General features: G+C 43.0%; 1 protein-coding gene and 1 long non-coding RNA gene across 2 annotated transcripts; one reads left to right on the forward strand and one right to left on the reverse strand.

The window, feature by feature from the left end:
• Positions 1-1,887: 1,887 nt before the first annotated feature.
• LOC148408812 (cyclic nucleotide-gated cation channel-like) lies at positions 1,888-7,879 on the reverse strand. The gene is made up of 7 exons (XM_088440824.1): positions 7,664-7,879; positions 6,958-7,064; positions 6,763-6,873; positions 6,035-6,211; positions 5,844-5,951; positions 5,673-5,779; positions 1,888-4,173 (listed from the first exon to the last, which is right to left on the reverse strand). Exons 2-7 carry the CDS (start codon positions 7,062-7,064, stop codon positions 2,726-2,728), a joined length of 2,058 nt encoding a protein of 685 aa, XP_088296950.1. The 5' UTR covers positions 7,664-7,879; the 3' UTR covers positions 1,888-2,725.
• Positions 6,815-9,746, forward strand: LOC148408813 (uncharacterized). The gene is made up of 3 exons (XR_015868571.1): positions 6,815-6,880; positions 6,966-7,074; positions 9,648-9,746. It is a non-coding gene; the product is annotated as an uncharacterized LOC148408813 (long non-coding RNA).
• Positions 9,747-9,778: the final 32 nt, after the last annotated feature.

Here is a 9,778-nt window from a genome sequence, read left to right on the forward strand (position 1 = left end):
AGTAGAAGCACTTTAATTGGTGGCAGATGTGAGCCGACTCCCATTCATAATGAGTTTGAATGTGACTGGTTGATTGTGAACCCAGCCGCCTCCCACTCACAATATTGTGAAATCACGCTTTTCTTCAGGCCGCGTCAATGCTGGAAAAAGTTTTCACACTGTACTGGTCTCAATTGTGTATACCGCAAAAATCTGACATTTGAAAAGGGGTGTGTAGACTTTTATATCCACAGTAAATGTGATCCCACCCAAGCCTTCTGGCGTGCAGAGAACATGCGCTCATGTACCTTTCGGCCGCTGCCAACAGTTGCATTGTTCCAGCTGCGCTTATCGCCGCCGCTTGTAAGGCTGGCTGGCATCCTGGAATTCCAAGGCTGGCTCCAATGGAAATTCCCCAGGCGTTTTACTCAGCGAGGGAAACGCTAATAGGGTGCAGCAACAAAACTCCTTGCCGGCATGTCCTTTGAGTTAGTAACCCCTGTTAACTGCAAATTTCATAACCTTTTCATGTATATATATATATATATATATATATATATATATATATATATATATATATGCATAGTGGACATAAGTGATTAGAAGTAGTTGGAACACACCTAATGACTATCATGAGTTACAGTGCATTTGATTGATGTACCCCAAATAAATTTAGACAAGATTTAGTCCAAAAAAAATTACTTGACTGTGTTGTACGTCTGACCTCGGAAGATTACTGTGTTTGTGAACTCGACGAGTCGGGCTATAGCATCTCTCCTCGGACTTGGTTCTCAGGAGGGGTGGCAAGAGATGAGGCGTTCAGGGCCAGAGCATCACTTATCTTGATCAAAATCCCTCTGCTGATGCAACCAAAACATGAGCTGTTTGCATAAAATTATTCTGACATTACTGTAAAAAAATTGATTTTTACTGATTTTTTTTTATTTGTTTTACATTAGACTCGGGTCAAAAAGAGACTGGCGCAATGTTTTGGTTGGTGGATTCAAATGAATAACAGCCCATTTGTTTGGTTGTTTGGTGAGCTATGTTTTCTGTTGAGTTAAAAGGAATAACTCAATAAAATGCACATTTTAAAATTGTATTTAAATTATCAATGCATTTACATTCTAAAAATAGGTCAAAAAATAACATTTTAAAAAGAGACTAACCACTCATTGGGTTTTTCATGTGGCCCAAATAGTTGGGTCAAATTCTAATAACCTTAAAATAATCTAATTTTTGGTTATTCATTATAACCCAAGATGTTGGGCTAAATAAGGAAAAGAGCCAAACCCCAAATTTGGTTGTTTTGACCCAAAGAAGTATATATTTGTGTGTGTGTTGTTGTTTTTTTAGATTATTGTATTCGATTTATTTACATAGATTCTAAAAAAAAAACTCAAAATAACCCAAATTGAATCAAAAAGAGACTGATGCAATGAAGCAGAGTTATTCATTGAGCCCAAACCAAACAAAAAAAACAACAAAACCAATAACATTAAAAAAAAAACAACCCACACAATTTTGGGTTATTCATTTCGCCCCAGAGTTTGGTGCTAAATAAGGATTTGTGCTGAATTGTGTTCTGTCCAAAAAAGGATTGATTTGTACAAACGTACGATAAAATTTGATTGTTTTTGTTTGATTATTCAAACTATGTCATTTTGGCGTTAAATGTACAACCTAAAAAGTTGACTTGGTCCCCCCCACCCTTTTTAAATCATTTATTTATTACTATTTAATATATGCTATTTTTGACCCAACGGTTTAGGGATTTGGTGCATAAATTGGATTTTGTTTTGTCTAATCAACTCAATCAAAATTATACTTACTCTCTCAGGTATATATGGACATAATCAATAATTGGTTGATACTTGGATTCGTGATTGGTCAGTGTCAGGAAACAAAACAACTTTCTGCATTTGTGTTGTATATTTTTGATGATGAAAATAGTTGAAAAGGAATGGGGCAAAAGAACTCAACAATCTGGTTGAGGCGAAACTGACTAAGGGACAATGAACCAAATAAACATGGTTCACCTGTTTTCTGGGTTTATTCATGTGAAGTTGACCATGGGCACTGTGTTGTCATTTTCAGTCAATGGGGAGTGGCAAAATGGCCGCCTCTGGTGCATTTTGCTGCTTAGTTCATATTCCACAAACACATTATTCAACAGTGTTGTGCTTCGACTAGTAGGCCACATTGACTTTATTGTAGAGCATTTTTTTTCACTTATGTTCCCCTTTAAGAATGTGCATTCGATTGTGTTGTTCAGCCAAGGTTCAGGCGGTAGAGCAGGTTGTTCCAACGGACCCAAGTAACCCAAGGGTCGGCTGCTCGAATCCCTCTCCGTCCAAGTCATGTGTCGTTGTGTCTTTGAGCAAGACCTTGCCTCAATCGGTTGGTGGGAGGGGACGTTGGCGCAAAATGGCAGCCGCGCTTCTGCCATCCTGCAGTTGTGGCTACATAGTGAAGTTTACCATAACCGATGTATCAATTATAAATCGTCTTGAGTGTGATAAAAGTGATTCACCATTATAACTAAAAACCAACTGAAAGCGTATCAGTCTTTTTTTCTCCCGTCTCCCACTTGCACGGACATTACGGTAGAGCTCGCTTGCAATTTCTCCGCTTCACTCAAACGGCGGCGGATCACAATTTTGCTCCGACTCACCTCGAGCGAGCGGCGGCACGTCAGTCAGAAAACCCGCAAAGCCACTCGCGTGATTCAAGGAGTTGGCGTGTTTCAAAGCGGAGCGTCGTCCACGTGGATGGAGGGCCGAGCTTGAGCGTCACGGACCGGCGGTTCCAAATGAGCGATGGCGTCATGGCTGGCTTCCGCTCCGCAGTCCGTTTGATTCATGCGCCGCTCCAGCAAGGTGATGCGTTGCTTCAGCCTCTGCTGGGTGTGCGTGTACTCGCAGAGAAGCCGGGAAAAACGAGTATGGAGGGTGTCCAGCGAAGACTCCAGCCTCTCCACCTTCTCTTCGGTGTCTTCGGTCTGCAGGCCGCCGCTCTCGGCATCGTGCTCCAGCATACCTTCCTTGATCAGGATCTCGCGGCCCCTCTCCTCCAGAACAGTCCTGGCGTCGGGATACTCTGTCACGGCCTCCATCAAATCGTCCTTCGAGAGGCAGAACAGATCCGAGTAGCCCAGACTGCGAATGTTGGCGGTCCGACGGTTGCCCATTTTGCTTCCTTTAATATTCAGAATGCTGATTTCTCCAAAGCAACTGCCGGCCATGAGGAGGGCGTACTGGGTCACCCCGTCGTCTCCGACCACAGCCAGCTTCCCTTCTTTGATGATGTACATCTCCTTCCCGATGTCGCCTTTCCTGCAGATGTAGTCTCCCGGACTGAAGACCTGCGGGCGGAGTTTGAGCACGAGCTCCACCAGCAGTCCCGCCTCACAGTCTTGAAAAATGCGCACTTTCTTCAAGGTCTCCAGGTGGACGTTGATAGCGATCTCGGCCCGCAGTTTGTTGGGCAGGTTCTTCAGCACTTCCTGCTCGTCCACGGCTTTCTTGTTGGTCCAGAGGTAGTCGAACCATTTGATGACGCGAGTCTCCAGCTCTCTGCTGACTTTGCGGAAGTGCATGTAATGCTTGATGGCGTCGATCCGAGCCTGGAACTCGGCGCGGGTGGCGTTCATGTTGGCTATCATGGACCCCACATTTCCCACGATTGTGGCAAAGATCAGGACGCCGACAAGAAAATCAAAAACCACAAAAAGGTACTCTTCATCTCGCACCGGTGCAGGCATCTCTCCTATCGTGGTGAGAGTGAGAGTGGACCAGTACAGACAATAGACGTAACTCCGAGTGAGAGAGGAATACTCCGGTTTGGAGATGTTTGGGAACACCCAAGTGTCCGAGCCCAACCCTAAGGACTTGGAAATGGCGTAGTAGATGCAGGCGTTCCAGTGAATGATGACCAGGATGTAGAGCACCAAGTTGCAGATGCGGAAGATGTTGGGGTAGTTGGTGCGCGTCTCGGTGCGGTCGAAGAACTCGAACATCCGCGGGAAGCGCAGCAGGCGGTTGAACCTCAGTTGAGGCGTGTGGATGCCGGTGAAGAAGTAGGCCAAGTCTGTGGGAAGGATGGACACCACGTCCAGCTTGAATTGTAACGTACGGATGTAGCTGTCCCTCAGCTTGGCGTGGTCTTTCACCAGGAGACCTTGCTCCAGGAAGCCTGGGAGCAAACAGATTAGGTCTCACAGAATTAGATAGGTTTCTTGAGCCCGACCTTTGACATACATGCATGTTGCATGTTGTACTATTCTTGCCATAGTGGATGCTGTTGGCCGATAAATCCACCTATTGATGCTATTTGATGACAATTAAGGCCCAGTCCCAATACCCCTACTCCACCCTATGGTCCTCACTGGAAGTGTTTGAGAGCGCAGATTGCAAGCATGCGAACATGGCCTCAAATTTTAGAGGTTGCGGGTTCGCTTCCGGGTTCCTATGTGGACTTTGTATGTTTTGCCCGTGCCTGCGTTGGCTTTCTCCGGGTATTCCGGTTTCCTCCCACATTCCAAAATTGGGTATATTGGACACTCTAAATTTTATTAGGTGTGTTTGCGAGTGAATGGTTTTTCGCCTTAGTTTGCCCTTTAATTGGCCGTCAACTCAGTTCAGCGCGTACTCCTCCAAATGCCTAAATAAAACTGCTATAGGTTCTAGCATGTGGGGATAAGCGGTCAAGATTATGAATGTATGAAACAGTATGTGCTACGCCATCGACTTACACCACTGCTTGGGATTTGCCACATTAAACATGGCGGCATCAGTTGCTGTTTGGGCAATTTTGCTACTTAATATTAAAAAGTAGTTGTAAAGTAAAACCTATAGCAACTAAGTAATTCAATGCTTAAATTTGGGGCACCCTTAACAATTGCACCCTAGTCAGGAATGCGCAATTGAGGGCTGCAAGGGTGGATGTGTTGATATTGGGATTGGGCCCAAAGAGACTTCAGTTTGGCTCAAGGGACAAATAACGACGAATATCACAGCTCACCTGTTTTTTGAGTTTGGTCATGTGACATTCGCAAACTGAGCCACGAGTAATTGCTACCTTAATTCATTAGCGACTGTGAGGTCATTTTTAGTTGACGGTGGCAGATTTTGCTTACTCGCAGGACTATTTAAAAATTCTCCTGAATGGCTCTCTGTTTAAAGGATTAACACTCCCCTTGGCCCTTGCTGCGTGTAACGTGATCGTGCGAGGGGACGAGAGCTTGCTTAAGCCTGTGGCAAGTAAGGATTTGATGGCTTTTAACCCCCCACTTTTAGGATACCTGTCCAGTCTTGAGTCAGCCCAAGTCCTTATTGAGTATCCTTTTTTTTTTTAGAGATAAGACCGCAGACGTTTTTTTTTTTTTTTTTACCATGCCTCTCTCGTGAATTTGTTGCTATGGGTGTTAATTTAGCTGTCCTTTTTAGATCGACTCGGACTTGTTTTAGAACTTTTAATAGCTGGAGTATTAGCATAGGTTCAAAATATGACAAACAAGTGACAAAATGGCTGCTCGCTGAGATGGATAAAACACGGGTGGATCCTTGTTCCACAAAAAGCAATATTAATATATTATATATATTATATGTAATATTAAATATCTTGTTTAAACTAGTGGGGACACATAAAAACTTGATTTTATAAAGATGTTTTGAACTTTTGAAACTTGTCACCTGTGCGAAGTCGTACACATGTATCCATGATGTAAACAATGTCGGAGAGGTAGTCCAGGACCAGCCAGCAGATGTAATTGGCCACTTGCAATCGATCAAAGCATGCTCTGTGGATTCAAGTAGAAAAAAAAAATAATTGAGGAACAAGCACTCTCAGTTTTTTTGCCTTACCTCGCCACAACAAGGAACCAGTTGTAGAGCACTGCTGCGGCGATGACAAATAACCAGCGGTAGTAGACGTCGTCCGATGGGGACACAACAAAAACCTCCCATTTTTTCCTTAAGGCAAATTCAATTTGATTTTGTCAAATCAAACCTCACGATAAAGCAAATCAAAAAAGCAAAGTTAAAGGACAAACTACCTGAGGAACCCTTTGGCATTACTCTCATTGGCATCCGTTTGCGTGTTACTTGCGCGGCTGGGGGCGTTTCGGAGCTCCGGGCCTCTGAAGCGCTCCAGGAAAGAGTCGGGTCGCTCCTGTTCCTGGACCAAGCTCCTGTGAGCCCATTCCCGCAATCTCACCACCAGGCTCACCAGTCTGACATGTGGCAGAAGTGGACATCATAGCATTTGTAGCTATTTGTTTCCTCCCAAGGCATTTCAGTCATCAATCATGCAGATTTGAGGAGAGCAGGGGTTAACAGTTTTAAAACTTCTATCTTGCATTTCCTGGCTCAGCGCCAATCAGCGAGATTGTCACTTTGTGTTGTGCTCATTGATTACTTGAATGCAATGCCTCCTTGCCTGCGGAAAGGAATCCCAGAATGCTTCGCTCAATGATGTGCAAGTGATTTATTCATTCAAATCATATTTAAAAAGCAAAATTACACAAAAGTCTCTCAATGCTTAATTCTCATCATTGCTTTTTATTTTACACCTGCACAATGAATGAGTGGACGTCCAATGAAAGTGAAAGCTGTCGCTAAGCAATCATGATAGCAATGGAGAGTTTACACTTGAAATATCGTTTTATTATAAAAGAAATCTGGTGAAGGTCTTTGCCGCTCTCCCTCGGGTCTATCCGACAGCATGTTTATTTCATGACGTCCCTGCCACCAACAGATTGCCCACCTCTGTTTTGTTTCTTACCTTGAGACTGCTCCAACCCTTTGAAAAGAGTTTCTGGAGCTGCCACCATGAAGATCAAGAGCAGCGACCCTTTGGAGCTCCGAGCACGTGTCGTCGCAGATGGATGGAACTCTACAACGTGAGTTACAAAGATTCCAAAAAAAAACCATTACACTATGCCAAGTCATTCATATAATTTAAAAAAAAATCTTAAACCTGCTCAGAATACTCTCGGCTCTCTCGATCTCCTCCTCCAAGCTGGTCTTGACCGACAGGTTGTGCGGCGACCGATCTCTTTCCGGAGTGTGGCCCGTCATCTTCATCTCCGCCGAGGTACAAATAAACGCACAGATAACACACGCGTACGCAATGGAAGACTGTTCACGTGATGGCGGGCGTGGAGTGTGTTGCTAGTTCATGGCGCGCACGTCAGGGGACCGCGGGTGTCCGCCACGGTCCCTCACATGGTGACAGGCAAAGGCAAAAGGGCCGTGAGCATGAGCGACAGACAAGACAGGTCCTGCGCAACCTCCGAAGATGTGAGCGGTGTTTAGATGACAGTTACCACATTTGTCACTAATTGGAGGACGGCTAATGAAAACACACAGAGGCACCTTGAAGCTCCGAGAGCAAATCAGATGCTCTCCCATGGGCTCCGTGTCACTTTGGTAACCGGGGGCCTGTGCGTGTGTCTCTCACCTATGCTTAATCAAGTTTAATGACTTGTACAGATGAAATGACAGCATGACCTACGAGATTTTTGAAATCATTATTATAACAAATTCTCACGTACGGAATCTGCAAAATGACTTGTCGTATACATGCAGTTTATTCCATAATACAGCGCTTCTCAAACTATGTACGCAAATTCAAGAAAAAACACAGAAATTGCAGAGAATCACACTCTCATAGTTGTTCCTACCTTTGGTGAGTTCTTTTGTTAGTCCAATTACATCCCCATGGCGACCTTACATAAACCCAACGAGCCGGTGCATCTCCGCTTGCATTAAAGGATGCAGCAGAGAAATCGAATCCAGTAAATGCAATCATGCAATGATCTCAACTCTTCCTCCTCCTCCTCCTCCTCCCCCTCCTGTTTAGGAGAGTGTTCACTTGACATAGTGGCAAGGAGGTTGGGAGAAGAGGTGCGGTAGCTGATTAAGGGCGGGGGCAATAGCACAAAGGTGGAGAGAGCCGAAAACGCCTGGGAACTCTTTGCGGGAACTCTCATGCACTTCAACAGCTAGGGTGCGATCATTTCAGTTAAGTTTTATTGCGGTGGGGCCTACCGCTCAATCAACAAGCCGTACATATATACACATATATTAGTGCTGTCAAGCGATGACAATTTTTTAGCTAATTAATTGCAGTTTTACGCATGTAAGTCATTGAATACCAAGACATATTTTTTTTTCTAGAGGAGGACCTGAAAATGGCTGGTGCTAAATGAATTGAGTATTTAAGGAGCGGATTACTTTAACCGATTAGTTTAGGTACAAAATTACATTAGTGTTTTCTCGCTGCATCGTGGTTCACTTATTGCCACTTTACGCTATTGCTAATTTCCATTCATGACCATAACATAAGTTTACATCATTATTTGTCTTGCACTTCCTCTTCCTTTTAAGTCAGGCCTGTTAAAAATAGCAATTTTACACACACACAAAAAAAAAAAAAAAAAATCCAATGTCTACTGCCAGAATTTTCATTTACGGGTTTACCTTGCTATTTTTCAATACTGTATTTTTGCTCTTAATTGAATGAGTTAAGTATCAGGGTTTGAATTTCTGGATTTAAAAAAAATATGTATACAAATTCATCCCTGGCATTCAATGAGTTAACAAAATCAGCAGTTACTGTGAATATTCTTGGGAACAAAACCTCAGCAATAAACGGAGGGAACACAGCATTACCAAAGTGATTGGTTGGTTTAATCGAGTACTTTAGATACTAAAATCGGGATTACTTCAGTGCTTTCCTTAGTCTAAATAAAATGTTGATTTGTATGCTCTGATTAAAACATTTATGATGGCGATGGAAGCACCGTTGAATGAAGCTTAAAATATAAACACTGGAAACCACAGGAGACATGGACTAGCTTTTTCATGTGAAACAAAACAATGCATTATTATTTTTTTTCCTCCAGAAACGTACCTTATGGGCCTGTAGGGAGTACAGCCCAGAGGACTTTTTTGCGCCTGACACTCAGGCCATTGAACTGTGTACACATCAATCTCACTACACCCTTGTGCACCACACTGTAGCCTATAGGGAACAAAAAACTTTTGAGAACTAAGTGTCAAAACTGTAACCCCCTTTAAATAGCTTGTTTATGGCCTTGTGCAAATGAAAATAAAGTGTATGATAAAACCCAAGTAGAAAAACAGAAGTTATCAACCCGCAAGGGCTATAACAATAAACAGGCAGATTAAAAGGGAAGTAGGCAGCAATAAAACAAATGGAAGCTGTACTGAGATTTTTGATCATAAATGCCACTGCCACAGATGGATAAATATGCAATAAAAGGAAAAAAGGAACTTGTTTCTTCCAGTAATGACAGTGCGCTCATATTTCTGTAGAAACTGGCAAGAATAATTCTAACCTGACAGCTGCACATTTCGATGTCTTATTGCACATGAGATTCGCCATTTTCGTACTTCAATTTGATCTTGAAATTGCGGAGACGAACCCTGTTATAATTATCTCGATTATGAAGTCAATAAAAACATTCCATGCTGATTTATATTTGCCTGTAAATGCGCGTTAGCACTACATCGCTGTCATTGCAGCTTCAGCAAATTTTTGAGTATATTTTTTCTGTTGCAACTTAGAAAAAAAAAAAATCACCCTACTTTGTGTGTAAACATCTATTACAGGTTTACCTTGTTTTTCCTGATATTTTTCAGACATGATTTTCTCCTAAATTGGACAAGACCCCCCAAAAGATTTTGTTTACATAATCCCTGTGATAAAGGCGGAAACACTGCAATAGAAGCCAGTTTTCATCTTTAGGTAAGAAAAACCTCACATCAAACCC

Source organism: Hippichthys cyanospilos, chromosome 18, assembly GCF_059441005.1.
Source record: "Hippichthys cyanospilos isolate Australia breed blue-spotted pipefish chromosome 18, RoL_Hcya_1.0, whole genome shotgun sequence".
Taxonomy (NCBI): domain Eukaryota; kingdom Metazoa; phylum Chordata; class Actinopteri; order Syngnathiformes; family Syngnathidae; genus Hippichthys; species Hippichthys cyanospilos.